Raw genomic sequence first — 24,189 nt, forward strand, 5'->3', positions numbered from 1 at the left:
GAGTGGTTTTAATGATCAACTGTTTCATTTTAATATAATTGCTCCTAATATTTGTATGTCTGCTGTCGAAACTATGGCTGAACCATCAGGTTTACTGACTTTACATCCAACTATACAAATCAATGCTGGCTGAAACAAATTTAAAAAAAAAGCTCTCTGAATAAGACGCATTTTAAGTTTACTGAAAAATCTGTGTAAATCTGGTGATTGTTCTTTTTCAACTCTTCATCAAACTCAATAAAAGGAACTACAATACTGAGCTGGATGAAGAGAGAGGTGTAACATTTTCATCTATTGGATATTTGTGAAAAATGTACATCTGAACCCATCGTCAACATGAAAACAGATACTTGGAAGTGCAGCCAGGATGCAGTGGCAGTAATGCAATATTTGCACATAAACTGTTGTTCAGAAATTCTTTTAAGAGTTTATTGTTAAGCCTTGTTTTATATTGTGGTGTAATTTGGACTGTGTTGCCTTAGTAATATTGTATCAAGATAGTGTAATTGCGTATGCCAATTACAACAATGCACCAGATAAAGTGGAGAAAAAAAAACTGGTACTAGAAAAATTATTTTAAAAATTTAAATACTTTTAAATTTTTGTGGACAATGTGCTTGTACTGAAAAAAGAAAAACATTATTTAACAACATCACAAACTGCCAAGTTGCCTGCAAACAATTTAAGCTTACAGCTTCTAGTTTAACTATTCAATACAATAAAATGAATATTTTATGTGGTGACTCAACCTCATTTTCTAATAGCAACATCTGACTCATTTAAATAATTAAACTTACATTGTGAAAATGTCAAATTTGTCTTTTTTTGCTGCTGTTTATGTAAATCAAGGATATTGCGTTGCCTAAATTCACTGAAATGCCGCCATGTGATTGGCTACTAAGATATATGCATTAGCAAGTAGTTCAGTATTAAAACCATTGGGATTCACTTCATATTAAATACTTATTTTACCCGCATTGGAATGAACAAACACAATTTGAGTTGACCTTTTTAATCAATAAGTCATTTCATTCAAATGAATGGAAGCAGTAGACAAAAGGTATTAAATAGAGGCAATTGCAAAGCAATCATCCAATATATTTTTGGGGAGGAGTTTCAACTGAGGGTAATGAAGCAATCTGACACTGAGCACATCTGTAAAGGTCAACGCCACCACTGTTCTGAGTGCAGAGTACAAACACTGTATCCCACATGGTGTCTGCATTATAGCACACCATCATGGTACTACAAACTCAGCACATTTTGTAGCATATTCATATAACAAATGTCAAACAAGTTGCTGGATCAGAACAGTTTTGGACAAAAGGCTCCAGTGTGACTGCTGCCAATGTTCCCCAAACACCCATTAAAAAAAGTAACACTTTACCTAAAACCCAATGGATGACATGTTCCAACTTTAAGTCATGGCATTGCATAATGCTGACATTTCAATATAGGTCAATTAACCAGCATTTTTTAATTTTGCCCATAGAAGGCATGCCAACTAAATTTGGTGCTTACAGTACTTATTTAGCTGAAATGTCATTCCAAAAGTTTCAACTAATGTGTCACATTAAAGAAGCACACATCGGGAACAGCAAAAATGGCTCCCAGTCTTACTGTTTTGTATATGCCGCACACAGATTTTCACCTAACACCTTTTAAAATAGCTACCTGGAAATTAAAGTGACAGTTCACCCCAAAAATCTCCTCTGCTTTGTTGTGCTACTTATCCATCTGGAATATTTTGGAGTGTTTTGTCTAATTCTGAAAATGTACGCTGTAAAGATTTCTGCCTTTTCTTGAACATAATGGGACTAAAAGAGGTCTGGAGGTGGGGTGGGAGCGAGAGGCAGGGTACACCCTGGACAGGTTGCCAGCCTGTCACAGGGCTAGCAGAGACAGACATTCACGCTCGCACTTACAACCAATTTAGAATTACCAATTAATCAACCCCGCTAAGTAAATGACTTTGGGAGGAAACCAGAGAACATGGAGAACGCCTATGCAAACACAGGGAAAACATGCAAACGCCACACAGAATGGTCCCAGTGGTGGCTTTGAATCCACTGTTGCTATGAGGTAACAGTCCTAACCACTGCACCACTGTGCTGTCCTCTTTCTTATTCTTTTAAGAAATCAAGACACTTAAAAGAAAAGTGTTACAATTTTTGTTTTGAGCAGTTTCACATAGAAACAATTTTCTTTCTCTTGAGCCAATTACAGAAAGAATTCACCCAGCCAACATTAAAGCTCAGCTGAGGATGACAATGTTTACACATCATCATGGGAACAAACCTCTTGTTACAGGTACACACATGCGAACCTTCTGCAAAGTGATGTAGACTGGTGGGTGTAGTTCAACAGGAAAAAAAAAAATTAAACAGCTCACAACAAGGTTTGCTAAGTGACCAGGGTCATGTTTTAAGCCCCACAAGTGGCATTTACACCCATTATATTCATGAGAAGGCAGACATTTCTGCTGCAGATAGCAACAAGCATGTGTAGATCATACCAAAACAAATCGATGGATGCCATGCACAACAGACTAGAAGAAAACCATGTATATAGCTGTGGGGTGAACTGCCCCTTTAATATTTCTCTTCAGACAGCATGTTTTAAATTATGTCAGAAACTCATTTAAACTCATTTAATGAATCGTATTTTAAATTACAATTAAACTTGTATCATGATGGAGACTGTTCACCACCCAGCCAATAAAAACCACTGCCAGCCCAGCTGAGTGACAGCCTGTCCTATCAGTCCACATGTGGGCACTTCAGTAATCAAACGCTTGGCTGAAGCTGCGTTTGTGTCCCCCTCTGTTGCTGTTGTTGTTGTAGCCACCGCCGCCGCCACCTTTCCGAAAGCCGCTGCCACGGTTTCCACCGAAACTCCGTCCCCTGCCGCCTCTGAACCCTCCTCTGTCACCACGGTTACCGCTACCAAACCCTCTGTCACCGCGGTTACTGAACTGCTTCTCTTCCAGCTCTGGCAGTTCGGTGGCCACAGACAGCTGCCAACGGCGGCCGTCCGTCCAGGTCTCCTGATAAAGATACAAGTGGGGGCGACGGGTTTCAGTAAGATTGCCGCAGTCTGTCATCATTTTTATTTTTACTTAATTAATCTCGAAGACATTCTAAAAGTCAACCACATATGTTGAACAGATGTGGAGGTTGCTGTTGTTCTCACCTGAATCTCCTTGACTTTATCAGCTGGGACGTCAAAACAAACTCCCTGTTACAAAAACAGTGAGAGCGATAGGGTGAGTTTTCAGTGTGTCAAACAGGTATGGTTACACATGTTCACTTTTACTAACAGATGTCTTTCTGTTTACATGCTGTGGATAATTAGCTCTGTGCTTATTGTGTGACTGGAGAGGCTCAATTCCCACACAAACAAAAAAATACATTTTAAAAAGACATTTCACTGACTACTTCTCTTAATTTGCATTTTCATTTACCAGTGGGTTTCCAATTCACATTTCCATTTGCCAACTCAATTGCTATCATTCATATTGTATGCCCCCCCCCCCCCCCCCCCCCTTTTTTTTTTTGGCAAGATTGTACAATTTATAGAAAAGTAGAACCCTCACCGTCTATAAACTGAGCCCAATCCTTTGTAACATACATCAAAACTGTTTGCACGCAAACATCCACACATACAACCTCTTTTGCAGATAGATACCGATTATTTCACAAAGGTCTGGCATCTATATCTACACCAGCTGCAGCTCACATATCTATGTTAGGATGTGTACATACCGTTCTGCCTTTGAGGAAGGTCATTCTGTTAATATGGTTCTCAATCTCCTCTCCTAGCTGCTCTTTGATGGTTCTCCAGGCGTAACCCAGATTATGCATCTCCTGGGAACACACCAACTGCATTGTGGTGAAACCCTGCAAAAACAAACAGAAACAACACATTAGGCGGAATTACAGTTATACATCACCTAAAGGCAGAGCACATTTCTAACTAGATGAAGGACAAGCACTACACTTAGTGGGTGGCAGGGGCAACATGTTCGGTCTGCATGTGCACGCCTACGGGCAGACACAAATCTATCTTCTTTTTGATAAACTATATGTGAGGGTGAACTGTGCCTGATACAGTGAGACTTATTCTATGTATGCATAAGAAACTTACAGCATCTGAGCTGAGCAGCGACCTTTGCTCTAGACTTGTGGCACCAGAAATGTGGGCCAGGGCAGCAGCTAGTGCATCAACTGCTCCTCTCTCCTCAATCAGCTTCTCAGCTGATGCTCTGAAATACCCGATAGCTGTGACTGGAACGGAGTCCAGAAACCTGAACACAATAAAGGACGAGTCAACAATCAAACTCTCACAGTCAGGAAATATTTTTCACATTCAGCAGTGTCATGATTAACCCTCTATACCCCCAACAGAACTCTACTGGACTGTTCCAGATTCCCGAGAATGTGGAAAGAAATGGGAAATCTGATAAGACACCTAAACACCTAAATATAGCTTTAAAAAAAAAACTGCTATAAAGTGTCAATTATAATTTCATTTTAATTTAAAGATTACAAGTAACAGTCTCATTTATTGCTAAGTGTTGATATTAATAAACCAGTAGTAGAAACACACCAGCTGGCCACAGCTGTTATGGGGAAATGCAAGGCAGCCAGCCGTGGTAGTTCTGGGGTGCAGAGAGTTAAGGCAAAGGCTTTGTGGAACCAATAAGCTGCCAAAGTAATAAACTATACCCCTTGATTATTAATCACACCTTGTGGCTGACTGAATGCAAGGCTTCAAATGGTAAACAATTAAGACAGTTTCATACTCCCGTAACAAAATATAATTGCTTGCCCTTGGCTTTCACTCTCCTTAATTACCTACCTGACAGCATCCTTGCTTGATGACTTAATGATATCGTTGGCAGTGGGAACGCCAACTCGCCTGAATGTGATGCCCTGAAATAATACCAAATAAAAGGTGTTTAGTTCAACAGTCACATAGGAAGATCTCATTGTCATACAGACTGTGTAAAAATGTTAGGAAGCAATTTTAGAGTCTATTTCCAACTCTATGAAATAGACGACCTTCACTCTGGTTCTCTAAGCACTGTAGCAGAATAGCACCTCCTTTACCTCGAGCTCCTCTTAAACACCCTCCTCTACCTTTCTGCCCCTCTCCCTTTGATTCTTTCTCTCATGTGCGGAACATATGAGTAGGGTTGTTTTTGGGCTTTTTATTTTTAACTTTTTTATTTTCACACAGCTTTTTAAAGAAGTGAACCCGTCACTCCTCTTTGCCCATCTTTATTCCCAAGTGAGAATTTGAAAAGATACCTACCGCTTTGTTTTCTACAAAGCGCAACTGGTCCTCTTCTTTTCTCTGGTAGAAGCAGATGCAGACTCCCGTCCTCCCTGCCCGGCCCGTACGTCCTGAACGATGGATGTATGACTCCACATCCTGAGAATGAACACACACACACAAAAAATTAAAAATTAAAAAATTAAGACAAAGTAAAGTTTTGAGACCTCAACACATTACAATAATTGCTATAAAACAGTGCGGGTAACATCCATGTACCGAGACTTAATTGTTCAATTTGAATCCATCAGCCACTTTACACAAGCGCACCAACCAAGGCTGTTGGTACACAGGCTATACAACCATAAAATCAACATAGTAAAAAAAAAATTGGTAAATCCCATGAACACAAAGGTATAATTAAACTAAAGAATTACAGATAACTGGCAACTCTACTCACCTTCGGTGGAGAACATTGGACCACCAAATCGACTTCAGGGATGTCTAATCCACGGGCTGCAACATTAGTGGCAACCAGAACCTCAAAGGATCCATTTCTAAATCCCTTGAGCGTCATCTCTCTCTGTTTCTGGGGGATATCACCATGAAGGGACTGGGCACTCTGAAAACATGCAAACAAAATGAATGAAAATTAACACTCAACAGGCAAAGCAGCAGCTATGACTAAAAAAAAAAAAAAATATATCTTCTGTCAACACTACCAAAATTCTCTACATGATGTTTACAAGGACATTATGCAAATGTGTGTCTACCTGTTTGATGGATGCATTCATGGAAAGCTCATTGGCCTCTTTCTTCGTCTCACAGAAGACGATGGTTCTACCATGGCTGCCACTGTACACCTGGATCACGTCGCCTATCACTGCCGCACGCTGCGACCAATGACACGCTATGGCCAGATGCTACAGCATGAGAAGACACACACAGTGACAAATGACACACCAAGGAAAGGAAAAACCAGGGAGTGAGAGAAGAGAGATTTTCATTAATCCAAGTGGCAGGCTAAAAACTTGTACTTTATTACAACTTCACTGAAGTGGATAATGATAAATACAGTAATTTTTACTGCAAATGAACTTGCTGAGTTTTCCTGGTGGAGATGTGAGCTCATTTTACAGTCTGTTACTTTAACTGGCCCCACATGCAAGCATCTCTGAGCAATGTAAACCAAAGAACCAAGACTGCTGTAATGCTCGTTAAATTGCACCCATCTCAGTCTGTACACGCCCCCTCCCACACAAGCACACTTACTTCCACAGTTGTTGCAGCTTTCTGTGTTTTCTTGCCAATCAGGTCAATATGTTTGCAGTTTGTTCTCATGTATTTCTTGGCAACTTCATACACCCAAGGTGGGCAGGTGGCCGAAAACAAAAGAGTCTGTGGGTTGTCGTCGCAGTCTAGACAGGAGACAGACACACACACTTTTTAAGTTCACATACATAACCAGACTAAAACGATTACTACTTCAAAGTACAGTCATGTGAAAAAGGCAGTTATTGCAGAACTCTATGCAGTCCTGTGAAAAACCAAGTACACCGCATCATCCAACACCTTGTAGAACTACCTTTCTCAGCAACAGCTTGATATAATTGTTTTCTGTATGACTTTATCAGTCTGTCAGTTCTGGAGGAATTCTGACCCACTCTTCTTTACAGCGCTGCTTCAGTTCATTGAGGTTTGTGGGCATTCATTTATGGGTCCCACAACAATTGAGGTCTTTTGAGGTCTGGAAAATTGCAAAACCTGGATTCTTTTCATTTTCAGCTATTCTGTTGTAGATTTGCTGCTGTGCTTGGGATCATTATTCTGACCCAATTTGGACCAAGCTTTACCTGTCAGACAGGTGGCCTCAAATCTGACTCTATAATAGTTTAATAGACAGAGGAGTTCATGGTCAAATCAAGGTGCCCATCACCTGTGGCTGTAAAACAAGCCCAAATCATCACCTCTCCATCGCTGTACATGACAGCTGGTATGAGGTGTTTGTGCTGATAAGCTGTGGTTGGTTTCATCTATTCAAAGGACATTGTTCCAGAAGTCCCGTGGATTGTTCAGACGCAACTTTGCAAAAGGAAGCTGTGCTGCCGTGTTCTTTTTAGAGAGAAGAGGCTTTCCTTTCCAAAAAAGGCACACTTGCCCACTCTTTCTCTCATTGCAGAATACTTAATGAACGTGTAACATTTAAAATGCTCAATGAGGTCTGCAGAGTTGGGGTGAATTTGCTGGGACGTCCACTCTTTGCAAGATTGTGGTGTGTTGACTCACACCTGAAAGATCAACCAGCAAACTGTCAAAACAGGTGCTTTTACTGAGGTGCCGTTTGCTGATGATCAGTTAATCCAGTGAAAATGGAACCCTCTTAACCGCTATGCAATAGTTGTAAGAAAACTTTTTTCCCCAAGACTGTGCATGATAGACAAACCAAAATCCAAATCCAAACAGCCCATTGTACATATACACATACTAAAACATGCATATAATTAATAAATAAGTAAGTACACTCTCACAAACACACACAGATTTACCTTACCTTTCTTATATGACGAACCCAAAATCTCTTCAACCTGTTCTGCAAAGCCCATGTCCAACATCTGGTCCACTTCATCAAGAACAACATGTTTCAGTTTGGTGAGGTTGAGTTTATTGTTCTGGATGTGGTCCTTGATCCGACCGGGGGTACCAACCAATATATCAATACCATTACGGATAGCATCAACTGGAAAGGAAAATGGGAATAAAGGAAGTTATCATTGGTATTAATGTATAAAGCACACTGTGAAAATAAAAATTCACTCTGATATTTACAAATTGTTTACAAATTGTTGTATTCCTTCAAAGTTCAAAGTACAAGTCCATTTAAAAATCACTTAATAATTAACATAACAAAAGAACTGCAGTGTAGGAATGATCTCAGTTACAGTGATTTTTATCAGCACTTTACAGTCATGATTAAAGCGATCCCAGTTATTAAGTTAATTTGTGAGTCCTGTGAATCACACTGCAATTAGGAAAAAAGGGAAAAAAAGCCCAAAGCCTTTTCCTACATATGGTTCTGACACCTTGTGTCTGACCTGAGTTACTGCAGCAGAAAAGCACCTGGTTAAAAGAAGGGTCTATGTCAGTCATACTCATCTCACGGCCCGCGGGCCAAATCCGGCCCGTGATTGGCTGGTGACCGGCCCGCGGCCATTTCTTGTAATTGCTCAAAATTAAAATAATTTACACGTTTTCCCTTTTATTGTGTAACAAATACTGAATAATTCCCCCTTGTGTTCACAAAGGGAACTGTCTGTAAGACGAGTCCTCTGAATCATTAGTTTGTACACGGCCCTTTAGGTCCTAATGATTTGGGCCTTTAAGGTAGTGAACAGTTTGCGCAGGTCAAGAATCACTGCTGATCTGCGAGGAAAAGACGTGTCCTTAAATGAATATCTTGGCAAAAAATGAGTGAGGTTAGTAAGCGGAGAAAAGTTGACGTTGAAAACAGACAGTTTAATAACAAATGGACAGATTGATTTTGCATCCATTTTGCCACCTCATGCCAACGCAAAACCGTTGTGTTTAATTTGCCAAAAGACAGTTGCTGTATGCAAAGTTGCTAACATTAAGCGGCATTATGAGTCAAAACATGCTAGCTTCAGTGCAGCTTTCCCGGTTGGTAGCATTGCACGAAAAGACAAGACTGAGGCCGTAAAGTTGTCTTATGCTACCACATCAACAATCTTGACGACTTCCACTACTGCTGCTGAAAAAGCCACCGCTGCTTCACTGCGTGTAACCTGGGAGCTGGCTAAAAAGGGCAAGCCATTTGTGGACGCTGAGCTTGTGAAAGTGTGCACATTAGGAATCGTGGAGGAGTTGTTTGCCGGTGACAAACACAAAGATGACATCGTTAACCGCGTGAAGCAGGTTCAGCTTTCGGATTCAACGGTGGCACAGAGACTAGAAACTTTGTATGAGGACAGTTTTTCTACTTTACTTGCTGAACTGAAGTGTGTGGATTACATGTCAATAGCTATGGACGAGTCTACAGATGCAACAGACACTGCACAGCTGTCCGTGTTTGTGAGATATATTAACGGGGAGCTTTTCAAAGAGGAGCTGCTGTGCCTTTTGCCCATCAAGAGCAATGCAACAGGTGAGGCCATGTACAATTCTATGAAAAGTATCTTTGATAAGAATTCTCTGGAGCTGGATAAAATCAACCTCCTTGTAACTGACGGTGGGCCATCTATGATAGGACGAGAGAGGGGCTAAGCATCACGTCTCATATCGGACCACCCCACAGTTAGTTCACTACACTGCATCATTCACCAGACGGTGTTGTGTGCCAAACTGTCTGGTGAAATGAAAGGAGTGATGGACACAGTGATCAAAATTGTAAATCACATCCGCTCAACTTCAAGTTTACAGCACCAGCTTTTCAAAATGCTACTACAGGAGCAAGAAGCTCAATATTCAGACCTACTACAGCACAATGATGTCAGATGGCTGAGCAGGGGGCGAGTCCTACAGCGCTTCTTTGCACTGCGCAAAGAAATCACAGAATTTCTTTCCGGTCAAAAAACAAAGAAAGCAGATGAGTTCTCTCAGTTTATGCAAGATCAGGAATCTGTGGCTCTGGTTGCATTTCTGTGTGATATCATTAATCACTTGAACCATCTTAACCTGCAGCTCCAAGGTGGGGATTCGAATGTGGGAGAGCTCTTTGAAAAAGTGAGCGCTTTTCAGACAACCTTGGGCGTATTCGTGGCGGACATAGAGGGGAAAAAACTTCACTTCCCTACCCTGGTGATGTCACGAATGGTAGCACTGTTAAAAAATCTGTCAGAGAACTTCAGATCGCGGTTTCACAACTTCAAAATCCCACAGCAACTGCTACTGTTTGTGCGCAACCCGTTCGCCGTTGCTGTCACCGGGAGCTGCCCAGCAGAGGCAAAAAACGCTGTGCCTGCTATCAGTGAGGGCGCTTTCCAGCTGGAACTGGTCCAGATGCAGGCTAATGATGTCCTAAAAGCCAAGTTCAGAGAGGAGAGACTGTGTGAATTTTGGGCACACTCTGTTCATCAGTATCCGAACTCTAAAAGACTCGCTATATACATTTTGACAATGTTCGGATCCACTTACATATGCGAGTCGGGGTTTTCAGTGATGAATCTAATTAAGGACAAAAAGCGCAATAGACTCACCGACTCACATCTCAACCAGTGCTTGCATATTGCCTTGACCTCTCAGAAACCAAACTTCAGTAAGCTCTCAAAGGAAATGAGATGTGTTACCTCACATTAAGCATGTAGTCAATAACTAATAGTATGTGATGCATGAAGAGGTTAAAACATAAACATCTGATTACATACCTGTGCTGTCTGTTCCAAACTTTAAAATAACTGAAATATAGTAAAGCAGCTTTTTTTTTTAATTGTATTTCTGAACTATTCCAACATTTGGTGGCTTGCACTGTGCAGTTATGTGTTTAATATATTTTATAAACAGCTTTCACACCAAAAGAGCTGAAATATGTTCATTCTATGCCAAAGAATTGTTAATAATCATTTTCATTTTTGAATTTGTCCAATATTTGCCTGCATAATAGGAAACATTCCAGCTATGCTGTTCAAGATGGTTCAAAATATATCTTGCTGAATTGCAGTGGAGCTAATAAAATGCATCAAAATATGAGCACAAGCTATCAGTCTTTTTTAAAGTTTGCTCATTTTATATGAATGTAGTTTAATGACTGGCCCTCAGCCACTTCTCATTTTCCAAATGTGGCCCTCGGCTAGATCAAGTTGAGTATCCCTGGTCTATGTACACATTCAGTACATAACAAATAACATGCGTGGATCTATAATTTATGCTAAATTAAATGTGAAATAACTGACAACTGAGTTGTTGTGTGAGACATACTCTGTGGGTTGTATGAGCTGCCTCCATAGAAACAGGCGATAGACAGGCGCTTGGCGATGTCTTTGAAGTCCTTAGCAACCTGGATAGCCAACTCTCTGGTTGGAGCCAACACCAGAACCTACAGAAAAAAAAAAAAAAATTCAGTCACACACAAACATGGCATCTATAAAGATTCAGTAACCTGTGTAAACATGTATGGATGTGTACCTTGGGAGGACGGCCTCTGGCCATGTCCACTGAATCCTTCTGGAGCTTCTCCACCAAAGGGATAGCAAAGGAGAAAGTCTTTCCTGTTCCTGTTCGGGCCTGGGCAATAACGTCCTCTCCATCATATACATGATCAAATGTCTTTACCTGAATGTCAAACAGGTAAGAGACTCCTCGAGCTGAGAAAGATGGTGATAGTAGGGACCCAGAAGAAAGCGAATCAATGGCAATTACATTATTAGTTAATTATTTAGCACACCTCGAAGCACCTCAACAACTCCTACTCCCACTGTCACCATAGTAAAGCACAACTGCAAATATTCCTTTGCACGGTGTATGGCAGGATACCCGTGAAAAGCTCAAAATGTCTCGGAACATTCACATAAATTATGTGCATTCAATAAAAAAAGGTTAATCACGTAAAAGTGATTAATTTGAAGTCAGATTTACCAACAAGCTGTGGTTCTAACATGCTTACCTTTTAGTTTGTCAATAGTGACTTTGGAGATTCTGAAGTTGGAGAATGCCCCTTCTCTCTGCTCCGGTGTCTCCTAAACAAGAAAACAAGAGTCAGATTTTTGTAATCGGAAACTAACTGAAGCTAGGAGATAAGCTGAGAAAAGCTAAAAACAATCCTCCTTCAAATCTTACCATTTCTTTTTCGCTGTCACTGGCCGAGTCTTCACTTGACTGGGATGGCGTCTGAGTGGGAGTCTGAGCGGGGGTGTTTGGGGTGGAATGTCCATTGGTTGCTGCCTCTGCAGTTGCTTTCTTTTGCTTCTTTATTTTCTAAATCCCAGTAAAAGAATTGGACAAAGTGTTACACAAGGGACAGAGTGATACAGTGTCTACAAGAGCACTGAGAAATCACCTTACAGGAGTAAGTATTATATTCTATCAATATAACCAGGAGATCTCAATATGCCCATAAACTGTTTGCTGTACATTAGTTGCAAAATCAGACCTTTGGCAAGGAAAGGTCTGATTTTCTGTGAAAACAATACACCACTGACCTCTGGTTGTTCTTCAGTGTTCTTTTTAGTCTTCTTCTTTGGTGTTTCAACACCGTTACTGTTGCCATTCATGTCAGTGGCACCATCGATGTATCCGTTCACTTGGTCCGCTGCCAGCTTGTCTTTTTTCTTCTTCTTCTTTGGTGCCGGAGGCTCACAGTCAGGCTCCTCCTGCTCCTCCTGCTGCTGCTGTTTCTTCAGCTTCTTGCCCTCCTTGGTTTTGTTCTTTTTTTTAAGATACAACAATAGTAAGAAATTCAGAAAATCCAACTAAAAAAAGTATTTAACAAGAGAAAAGGGAAAATACTTTTATATAGATATGGTGTAAATTGTTATTTTAAACACCAGTGTAAACCCAGAACTTCACAACAGCTGTAGCAGATTAAAAATACTATGTGTACAGATTAAACGAAGGACACATTTATTGTCGAACTGTAGTTTCCAGTTTTAATAGTCGTAATCCCAATCTGAGGTTTAAAGTTAAACTCTGAATTCTCTATAAGCTGAACAAACTTAAATGACTTAAACAATCGAACATGAGCACATAATAACACACAAAATAATAATCGCAAAATAAAAGCAGCTATAACCATAAGTGGACTTTTTTTTTCCTGTTTTATGGATTTTTTTTTTTGTTTGTTTGTTTACCTGGATATGAACTAAACAAAATGAGTTCAGGTCGCGTTTAAAGCGCGGATGTACACTCAAATGTAAACAGACTCGTCGTCACACGGTACATTACTCCATCTCCGCGACACATGGGCACGCCACGTGATCTTTGTTAGCTAGGTTAAATGGCTACACTGAAACAGTATGCTGCAATAGGTTAGCATTGGGTCACATTGCTGCTGTTCATTACAGTATTTAAGTTTAATACAGTACAGTATGTTACAGTACTAATACGTCACTGCTAATTCCGCTACATAAGCTTATCTTCCCTGTTTCCGTTTTCTTTACAGTTAAGTAGTGTTAGCTGTCTGGTTAGCCGGTTAGCATGTTCAGCCACATGTTGCCAAAACACGGAGGAGCCGAGTCGAAGCGTCGCGGAAGTAAACTGTTTTTTCTTTCTTTTCAGATCGAGACGACCTGCTCTGCTCACCTTTACGGTTTTAGCCTCTGCGACAGTCTCTACATCTTCGTCCATGATTTGATCCTCGGTTTCAAAAATGATCTTTGATGGCATTTCTCTTCCCTGTTGGAACCCCTCAGCGTAGACACACAGGCAAAACCTTCGGGCACGCGGATGGAAAGGAACGCGTAGGGCGGAGCGCCGGCGCGTGTTCACGATCCGGGTACGGAAATAGAGACACGTGTATGCAATCTATGGACAGGCACAACGCAGGCAAGAGCATTAATAACAACTTCCTACTAACAAGAAATAATTACAGTGCATAATTGCAATGAATTAGGTAAACTAAAATGTTAGATATTTTATACTTAAGTCAAAGTCAAGTATTATTTTATTCTATAAAATTATTTGCCTCTGAGGAGAAAATCTTGGAAGAATAAGTGCAGAGAAAGTAACTAAAATGCTGGTGAAAACACAATCAAATAGGCTTAAAAGTATTTAATTTGTTCATCTCCGGTGAGTAGTGACCCAATAGCTGTACCTTACTTACATACTGACAGTCTGTAGTAGTGACAATAGCCTCCCAGCAGATGGCGCAGTGTGTTCCAGTCTATTAATAATCTTTTGCATACTCTATATTGCCAAAAGTATTAATTCGTCTGCCTTCACATGCATATGAACTTGAGTGACATTATGATGTCAGCCCACCCTTTATAGCTATAACAGCTTTAACTTTTCAGTGAAGACTTTCTACAAGCTTTAGGAGTGTGTTTATGGGAAATTTGGGGCATTTTTCCAGAAGCGCATTTGTGAGGTCAGACACTGATATTGGACGAGAAGGCCTGGTTCACAGTCTCTGCTTTAATTCATCCCAAAGGTGTTCTATCAGGGTGCAGGCCAGTCAAGTTCTTCCACACCAACCTCACTTATCCATGTCTTTATGGACCAGGAAGGGGCCATCCACAAACTGTTCCCACAAAGTTGGGAGCATGAAATTGTCCAAATGTCTTGGTATGCTGAAGCATTAAGTGTTTCTTTCACTTGAATTAAGGGGCCGAGCCCAACTCCTGAAAAACAACCTCACACCGTAATCCCCCCTCCACCAAACTACACTTGGCACAATGCAGTCAGACAAGTACCGTTCTCCTGGCAGCTGCCTAACCCAGACTCATCCATCAGTTTGCCAGATGGAGAAATGTGAATCGTCACTCCAGAGAACATGCTGCTCTAGAGTACAGTGCTTCACACCACTGCATCTGACGCTTTGCAGTGCGCTCTGTGATGTAAGGCTTGGCTGCAGCTGCTCAGCCATAGGAACACATTCCATGAAGCTCTCTACGCACTGTTCTTGACTAATCTGGAGGCCACATGAAGTTTGGAGGTCTGTAGTAATTGACTCTGCAGAAAGTTGGCAACCTCTACACACTACATACCTCAGCATCTGCTGAGCCAGCATTGTCATTTTACGTGGGCCACCACTTTGTGGCTGAGTTGCTGTCATTCCCTATTACTACCACTCTATTATAATACCACTAACAGTTGACTGTGGAATATTTAGTAGTGAGGAAATTTCATGATTGGACTTGTTGCACTGGTAACATTCTATCACGGTACCACGCTGGAATTCACTGAGTTCCTGAGAGCGACCCATTCTTTCACAAATGTTTGTAAAAGCAGTCTGCATGCCTAGGTGCTTGATTTATACACCTGTGGCTATGGAAGGGATTGGAACACCTGAATTCAATGATTTGGATGGGTGAGTGAATATGTAGTGCTTTTCTACTCTACATGCCAGGCCACAGTTGTAAGTAAGAAATTGTTCTTAATCTGTTTTGCCTGGTTAAATGAAGGTTTAAATAAATAAATGAGCACTAAAAGCACTTTATACAGCATGTTTCATTCACATTCATACAAGCACTTCCTACATCTAACTGCTTTCTATTTAACATTCTAACATTTGCACTCCAGTGGACACATCGGGAGCAACTTGGGGTTCAGTATCTTGCCTGAGGATACTTTGGCATGCAGACTGGAGCAGCCAGGGATCAAACCACCTTCTGATTAGTAGATGACCCGTGCTACCTCCTGAGCCACAGCCACCCCTGTAATGCCACTGGTTGAAAAAAATAAGTCAGATTTTTATAGAAAATAACCCCACTTCTAACTTGATTTATAACTTCAGTATAACTCTAGTTTGAAGTCTTTTTAAGTGCAGCATGATTTCCATTGTTATGATCCCATTTAGAGTAAAACAGACAATAAGACCGGGTGCTTTAGGGCATGGCAACCTTGTCATTGAGGGGTCACTACTCCTAGGCAAAGAAAATTACCTCCCATGTTTTTTCCTAATCACTTTTCCTTGACCTCGATAAATGTCATGAGGTGAAGGAAAGATGTGAAGGAGAATTCATGATTAGGCTCCTTAGGAAAAGAGAAATGTGGTGCTCAGGAAGTGCACACTACACATACATTATGTGGGTTTGCTGTGTTGAAAGTCCACTTTCCTGAAGATGAACTACAATAGGCAAATCTTCACGAGATTTTTATGCAACTTCACTGTGTTGTGAAGCAGTATAAACCTGGATATCCCAGTGGAAAATAAAACTTCTTTGCCTAGGCTGGCAATAAATTAATAAATAAAAGATTAAAGCTTGGTAATTATAACAGTGAGGCAAATATGAGTGCTGTCCACTTTTTTTTTTTCTCCTCCCACCAAAAATTATCCACCTTAACCCTTGCTCTTATTAGTATTAAAAACTTTACTTCTCTTATTAATTCTCTTATTATAGTTAATTATCTTTATGTAGACGTCACTTTTCGAAACCCACAAAGTGTTACACAAAGCAATCGTCTTATCAGAAGCAGATTTTAAGATAGTAAGTGTTCTGTTCACCGTTTGAATGTATGTATAATACATTTTTAAAATTTCAAAAGATATTTTTTTATATTTTGTAATTGTCATTTTATTTATCTGTTTTGTGAGTGTGTCCTGGGCCCTGACGGGGAGCATTAACCTGGCACATTTTACACTGGCAGGAGAAACCGGAGGAACCACTGGGAGAACATACAAACAGATCCTCCCTGGCTGCGAAGCAGAAAATGAAGGAGTAATCCTCTGATCTGTGTTTCTTGACAGTCATGTTGATCTTTTTTTTTTTTTGTGAATGATCTGATAGCAAATCACTTTGAATTGTGGGACAGCATTATCCCCTTTTCTCTCATAAAGGATAGTCCTGTGTATCCTAAGGAGATAAGAAAGGAAACACCAAAGGAAGGATTTTAAGAAATTGACCAGGTCTTCTGGCTAACTTCACAGTTGGAAACCTTCCTCTACACCTCCATCACTGTCCTCCAAAACATGGGACCAATCCCAGTGACCAGCCTAAGGCAGGTATGAACAGAAATGGGCCAGCAGCACTTTGTGATATGTTATGATAATTGACATTGCCAGCATGTGTTTTTCATTATTGTGTATTTGGACTGTTTATTTCACATTTTCTACTTTGTTCACATCCAAGAAGGAAAGAGCGTTAACTGTCAATTTGCTCTTTTTTTTCCCCCAAAACATGAGTAAATGAAAAACTTTAATATGCAATGAAATACATGCTGCAGCCTCCACTTCTTTTCTCAACTTTCAGGATGGTTGTTCATCTGAACCCTGTGTGTGTGTGTGTGTGTGTGTGTGTGTGTGTGTGTGTGTGTGTGTGTGTGTGTGTGTGTGTGTGTGTGTGTGTGTGTGTTCAGTTAACTAAAATATTAAGATTTTTTTAATTTCATAAGTTTGCACTACATGACACAAGTGGTTGCAAATGTGAACAGGCATAGTCAGAGAACCAGAGCGACAAACTCACACCTCATGCACAGATCCAGGCTGTATATTAATCTTAAGGTTATCAGCATGATGATGTTTAAAAATGTCATAAAAGTTTTACCGTTCTAGCAGGAGAGGCAGCGCGTTAATGTTGTCATGTTCATAATTAACTGTCAGCCAACAGCTATAATCTTCTTTTGCACCTGCAACAAACCTCGTTAGAAATGGTTTAAATTTAATTTATTCTAAGCACTCTTTTTCATATACCACTCTGAATTCCTCCACCAAACGAGCAGGTGTCATCACCTACAGATTGCCAATTAAACATTGTTTTCCCTGCAAATACGCACCTGGAGTAATTTGGGGTTCAAGGACATTCTGCTATACGGAGCCAGAGAACACCAAGTATCAATTTTTTGATCCCCTACTTGGGCTAAAGACACCTGGAGCAAATTTACTTAGGTATTTAAATTTGAGCTTGTTCAACAAATCTCTTCCACAGTGTTGTTTGAATGGCAGTTTAATCTGTTTATGCCTCTCTGCCCACCCTTACGGCACATGCACTGAACATGAAATTATGAAAATGAGCGTACTAACAAAATGCACAGTTGCAGGCTTAAAAGTAAATTGCCTGTGAACTCTAAAGTGGTATCAAAATCAGATAAATGTAAAACTGTCCCAACACAACAACACAATTTGGACACAAAGCTGCAAAAATATCTTCTCAGTGGTATGTAACAACAAAGTACAACTTATAGAATCCAAAACGATCACTAGAACACACATCACTCAACACTTACACCTTTATAGCAAATATATGGATTTGCTATAATGCAGTATCTGTAACATTATCTTAGCCTAATTTTAGTGTACACTTCATTGTTCTTTATTACAAGCTTTCTTTGTTGAACTTACATATTCACTGACTCTTACATGACCCAAGTTGAGGGCACACCTGAGCACAAACAATGATATCTGTTTTAATTAATTATGGTGTAATAATTGTATAATGTTTGCAAGTAGCCTGCGTAACCTGGTTACTCGTAAGTGATTGTTATTCAGCACCCTGGAGAAATGGAGCCAGCATTATACTCAATCAAAAAAACAAAAATCAGGTTGTGTAAGATGCCTGCAGAGGACTTTCCTACAGTCTGTCCATGGTCTCTTCTCTGTAGCTACTGCAGTGTGAGCAGACTGCTTAACATTGCACTGTACTGGATATCAGTGGCACATGTAGTAGATCATCAGCACTGAAAAAATATTTCAGCTGCAGACACCATATGGTCACCTTCTTTCCCTATGCACAAAATACATGACATCAAAAAGGGAAATCCCATGATTCACAAGTGACAATGTTAGCTAAGTAGTGTACAGCAAATACTGTTGAAGATGGGTAATGCTAAGCATCCCCAAATGATATTGAAGAGTGAATGTGACACAGACAGTCCCGCCCAAATTAATGCTGGATATAAAGTACTTTACAGTGTCAAGGTTACACTAACAGTCTTGGTGTGTTTAACTCAAGTTTTGACAGGTGGCTTACCTGCTGTTTCTAGGTTTGATCAAGAGTGCAAAACCAACCTGATGGCACCACAAACTCCAAGATACCTTAAAAGTCACAGAAATGGCAGCAGCAACCACAGCAAAATACACGTTTTTGACAGCAGTACACCTGCTTTATATCTTGGCAAAAAACAAACAAAAACAAATATATGTTTGAATGGATTATTTCCAAAACTGGGGAGATCATTTGCCAAAAAAAAAAAAGAAAGAAAGCCAACTCAGCCCAAAAACAGCTGAAAAATGGAAAATATATATGACAGATGTAGACATTGTTACTTGATTTTTTCTTATTCATTTTAATTTTCCATAAGCATAACTGGCTACATTCATTCACACTTCATTCTACCATAGACAAAACATCTTCCACAAAGATTATAGGCCTACACTTACCTACAAAGTAGGCGACAATCAAATCCACAAAACCTATGCAGTTATCACAATAAACATGGCAGCCGTTTTTTAAATATATTTTATAAATTGGTTTGTTGTGCATTGCATTGAATTACTAAGCAAATGAAACAGCCTCACATATGTTAGCCCAGCAAAACAGAAAGACACAGTCCATTGCAGTCACAGTTTGCTGTCCTTAACAATTTCTTTTTCTTGACTTGTTTGATGGAGATTTCTCCAAAACATGCATTGATCAAATTATTTATACTCTGGTATAACATGTAGCCTTGTTTACAACAGTGTAACACATGTCTGTCATTTCACAGAATATCCGTATCAAAATGTGATGATAGAAAAAGTGGCCAGTAGGTGTCACCATGGAGATGGGTGTCAGATTGTTTCAAAACTCGATAAATTTACTGCACAATTACACAAATACTGCACCATACAGGTCCTCAGGACAATATAGAAATAAGATTAGTTACTTTTGAATTGCAGTAATTTTGTATTGTAACAAGTTACTTTTAAAAATGTTTGTGATGTCAGTATATTTTGAACAGTTCATTCAGGCTGGAGCCTATACCAAAAGGGATTGGGCAAAAGGCAGGATACGCCCTGTACAGTTTGCCAGCTTGTGTCAATACAGAAAAAAAAACAACAATTGGTTTTTGGGACCAATAATGCAGATGCCAGGGCTTCAGTGCCTTGACGCACCGCAGCCAATGCAAGCACAAACTGTTCTCTTTGGTGACTGCTTTGACACAAGACAAATGTTCCTAAAGAAGCATTTGCCGAATGCACACATGTAAAAATAACGATTATCATAACACCCAAGTGCTATTGACGTTCACCTATAACAATATTATCTGCGTGTCTTCATAAGGCGCTCTATATCTGCTCAGGAAATACAATCTCATTCGTCGGGTACGTAAAGGGAGGTTTGTGCAGCACAGAGCTATAATTTAATAAAACAAACACCCACCAGGCAATGTAATATTTTAAAATGAAACTGCACACTGTGAAAAGTATTCATTATCACAGTCACTGCTAAATCATTCCAGAAATTTTATGAATTCTTAGAACCAGTTTAACAATTTGCTGTTATATATTTTATCAATGATATCTTGTCATACGATAAAAAAAAATATTGTGCTTCCTTTTCAAGTTTTTGCACAACATTTTACGATGACCCCCAGGCCGGATGTGAGGCAGCTCACCAAGAATGAAGACCTAAATTGTTGCTCAGACAGCTGCAGATGGAAGCTCTGAGACCTCACAGTGCAAACTGGATGAGAATCCACAGTGGTGGTAGCAGGCTGACATACACTTGACTCATAAGGTTGGCATTATTTGTCATGCTGTAAAACATCTACATAAACTGCTTTACTGCTGTTAAAACAAGCAATAAAAGGTGTAGGAATTTAAAGTACATCATAACTGTATAATATAGCAATATATATGAAAAAAAAAACACTTTTCTTGCTTGTTACACTATACAAACTTGTGCACCTCTGCTGCTTGTTTGTCCTCATTACAGATTTGCACTCCATACTGTGACTACACTCTCCTGCATCTGCACTCACTGGAATCAGGAGTGACAGCTTTGATAGTTGTCAGGCAAAAAAAAATGCCCTTCTACCACACTACCTGTGGATGCGTGCGTGGTTGGAACTTAATTCTTGCTGGGGAAGGCTTTAGACTCCCAAATCCCTGCACAGGGATTGACAGCTGCAGTGACTGATAAAAAACTTCAATCCGCACGCGATAAATAGACGGCACAGTTTTAAAGGCATGATAATTTTAGAAACAGTGCACAGTGCTTTTGATGCACCACCACATGATGACAATGGAAAAGTTTTCTCTGATGCAGTTACGGTTTTGTTATTGTCATCTGTCTTTTTGTATTTATTTACTTTATGTATTCTCTGTACAGTACTGTTTGTGCACTGCTTTTAGTGCATAGAGGTGCAGTCACAAAGTTCTGTGACTCCATCCATAAAAAGTATTGAGCATATCTTATTTAAATTTGGCCAGTGCGCACTTCCTCAAACACTCCTGTTAGTTTTAGATCGCTCTGAGGGAATCCTGCATCTGAGGTGTACGCTGGATCTCCTTTGCATAACTTTGCATTACTGTTGGAAATACAGTACATTACCCCCTTTTGAGAAAAGTGCTGGTTTAGAGCGAGGGTTTGTTATTTGGTTACTATTCCTAGAATATCTTTGGTTAGTTAGTTCAGTATACACTCACCAGCCACTTTATTAGGTACTTCTTGGCTTGGACTGTGGAAACTGTGTGAAGCTATCGTGTTAATACAGATCAAAATCTCAGAGGAATGTTTCCAATATCTTGTTGAATCTAAGCCAGAAAGAATTAAGCCAGATCTGAAGGATGTTCAACCCAATGGGAGCAATTTGTAACTAATAAAGTGACGACTTAAGTTATTATTGTAAATGTTGCTAGAACATGCCTAATTCGTTTGTTTGTTTGGGATTAAATGTTTTATTTATTTATTAATTACATATTTTTTTTGTAACCTCTTCAGATTCAGCTTGGTGAGGGCAGGGAGATCTCTGCTGTGTGTGTACCCGATGCAAAGTGCTGGCAGCATATGGTGCCTAGGAAGATGAAATAGGCCACTATCAGCACTGAGAAACAGGTAGGCCACACACAACAAGAAAGCCAGTCTTTTTTTTTTTTTTAGTATTCTGTAGTATTTAGTATTTTTTTTTTTAGTATTCTGATGCTTCAAAAATTTCTGATGCTTCAAAAAAACTCATACTCAGCTGGTACAAAAAAGAAACATAAAGCAGGTTTAATAAACAGCTCTGTATTCACTCTCTGAGAAGCATAAAAATAAACATTGTGTTTAAACATTCTTTATTGGACATTTTATAGCAGCTTCTCTGTGATTTATATAATCTTGCACAGTCTTCGGCATGTTTTCAGATCTGTAATGAGGCGGATTATCTTTTTATGACGGACAGTGTCTTCCATAACTGTTTAGAAGCTGAGTCACTCAGTTGGATTTCTGCTGTACTTCACTGTTGCTACTAGAGGGCTTTAATCTTTTTTCCTACATAATTTTCAGCTCAAGTTTTTGGAAGTCTTTGTTTTTTTTAGTTTCACCTGTTATACTATGTGTGATCTACCACATCATTATCTACCCCCATGCTCGAAATACAATCCAAGGCTATGCTGCGATCTACAGCAAAGTCCTGTGATCATTTTTATGCCTCGGTGTCAGTAATAGTCTCGGCAAGAAACATTATGCTTTTCGGCTATCTCCGTCCAGCCATCATCTCCATATCAAATTAGTCATTTAGTCCCAAGGATGAAGGGATCGAGAGTTGGTGATCAAAAGTTAAATAACTATCACCTCACATAGATACATTTGGCCATAACTTAAGAATAAACATACACTATATGACAAGATTTTAAATGTCTCCAATAGCAAAACATGATGAATTGATGACATTTCATATCCAAAGTGTCAAACATCAAGTCTGGCAAGTTTGACTGGAAACTAGACTTAACCTGAGGCATTAATACTGGTTTAATAATTCTTTATTTTCCTTTTTTTTTTTTAGCACACACAGGGATTGGTTTCCATATGAGCTTCGCCCCAGTCCAAGGCCCACATCCCTCCTGCAGAAGGAGATTGTTATTACACTGCAGCTGTCTGTGCTGTCTGTGATACCTGGAGGGTACGTACAAGCCGGTCAAGCAACCAAAACACATTTTTTATTTGAATGAGATCTTTTAAAGACAAAAAAGCTTTGCCTTCAAAACACCGTCTGTTTTTAAAAACCATAGTCACGATTTTACATTGGAATAAGTAATGATTTATCTAATACTTCTATTACTTGTAATTTCTGTGTTATGAACAGTGGGAAGAGGACAAAAAGAGCAACACTGAGGCAGTGTAGCAGGAAGAGAGTCACCTTAACAAGTACCTTAACAAGAGACTACCTCAACAAGTTCATCAACATTAATGCAAAATGCTTTTTGTGTTGTTGCTTTTTTTTTATTTGTGAAAAGAAAATTGCAATTCCTTAACTCTTGAAAAGGTACCTTACACCTCATCTCCACTCATACTGAGAGCAGAAACAAAATGTATACCTTCCTATCTCTCTGACATGCAGGTACCATTTATACAACAAGCCAACCAAGTTGCTGTCTCCAGAGTACCTGTGGTCAGGCTATGATGCGCTACCAGCAGACATTAAAGGCATCAGACTCTCCCAATTGGTCGAAAACTATGTGGAGGTGTAGCGCAATGGTGTATTATGATGTCAAAAATATTCAAGAACTGAATCCTGAAATGTACTCTATGTTCTTGTTTTATAACACGGCCACATAGAAATTATTACGGGCTGTAGTTGTCAGATGCCTTCTTCAAACAGTGGGTTAACAGTTTAACAAAGGTGACTTTAAATGTAGGTATCATGCAGGTAGCTGACAAATTAATTACTGCCTGTTTTCTCCTTTTCTAGGTGGCCATGTTACAGCTTGATAGCAGGAAGAATGAGTAACTCTGAAGTCAGTATTGGTTACAGCTTTGTTGTACTCTGTATTACTCCTTTTTGTTTTGTTTTTTTTTTGCTTTTGCTTTTGTTTTTTGGTTGGGGAATTCTGTAAGGTACAAAACACAGAATCTAGGCTTTCATGGCAAACTCTCTAACCTTTATTTTCATGCTTTAAGATGTGACATAAATGTTCACATAGTGCCCCCTGGTGTTGCTTGAGTGCACAGGCCTAATCAGGATTCTTCACAGCAGATATTTTGAATCCTCACAGCAGGAAAGGCATGAGTCAGTCTCTAAACCACAACGGTGAACCAGCACGTACAACACTAGGACCTCCCCTGCAGTGGGATGCTGGCATCATTAACATACTATGAGTCAGAATGTCTTAACTCATTACACTGA

At 39.7% G+C, this 24,189-nt stretch overlaps 1 protein-coding gene and 1 pseudogene across 1 annotated transcript; one reads left to right on the forward strand and one right to left on the reverse strand.

Moving 5' to 3' along the window:
- Window positions 1-2,213: 2,213 nt before the first annotated feature.
- On the reverse strand, window positions 2,214-13,687 carry ddx21 (DEAD (Asp-Glu-Ala-Asp) box helicase 21). Its single transcript, XM_030722468.1, has 16 exons — window positions 13,525-13,687; window positions 12,426-12,650; window positions 12,064-12,201; window positions 11,891-11,963; window positions 11,413-11,591; window positions 11,206-11,323; window positions 7,829-8,014; window positions 6,550-6,695; window positions 6,051-6,200; window positions 5,738-5,899; window positions 5,317-5,436; window positions 4,861-4,934; window positions 4,147-4,306; window positions 3,765-3,899; window positions 3,193-3,237; window positions 2,214-3,046 (listed from the first exon to the last, which is right to left on the reverse strand). Exons 1-16 carry the CDS (start codon window positions 13,606-13,608, stop codon window positions 2,780-2,782), a joined length of 2,262 nt encoding a protein of 753 aa, XP_030578328.1. The 5' UTR covers window positions 13,609-13,687; the 3' UTR covers window positions 2,214-2,779.
- A 6,756-nt stretch (window positions 13,688-20,443) lies between these two features.
- On the forward strand, window positions 20,444-23,620 carry LOC115778212 (globoside alpha-1,3-N-acetylgalactosaminyltransferase 1-like; annotated as a pseudogene).
- Window positions 23,621-24,189: the final 569 nt, after the last annotated feature.

This window comes from Archocentrus centrarchus, chromosome 3 (assembly GCF_007364275.1).
Source record: "Archocentrus centrarchus isolate MPI-CPG fArcCen1 chromosome 3, fArcCen1, whole genome shotgun sequence".
Lineage (NCBI taxonomy): Eukaryota > Metazoa > Chordata > Actinopteri > Cichliformes > Cichlidae > Archocentrus > Archocentrus centrarchus.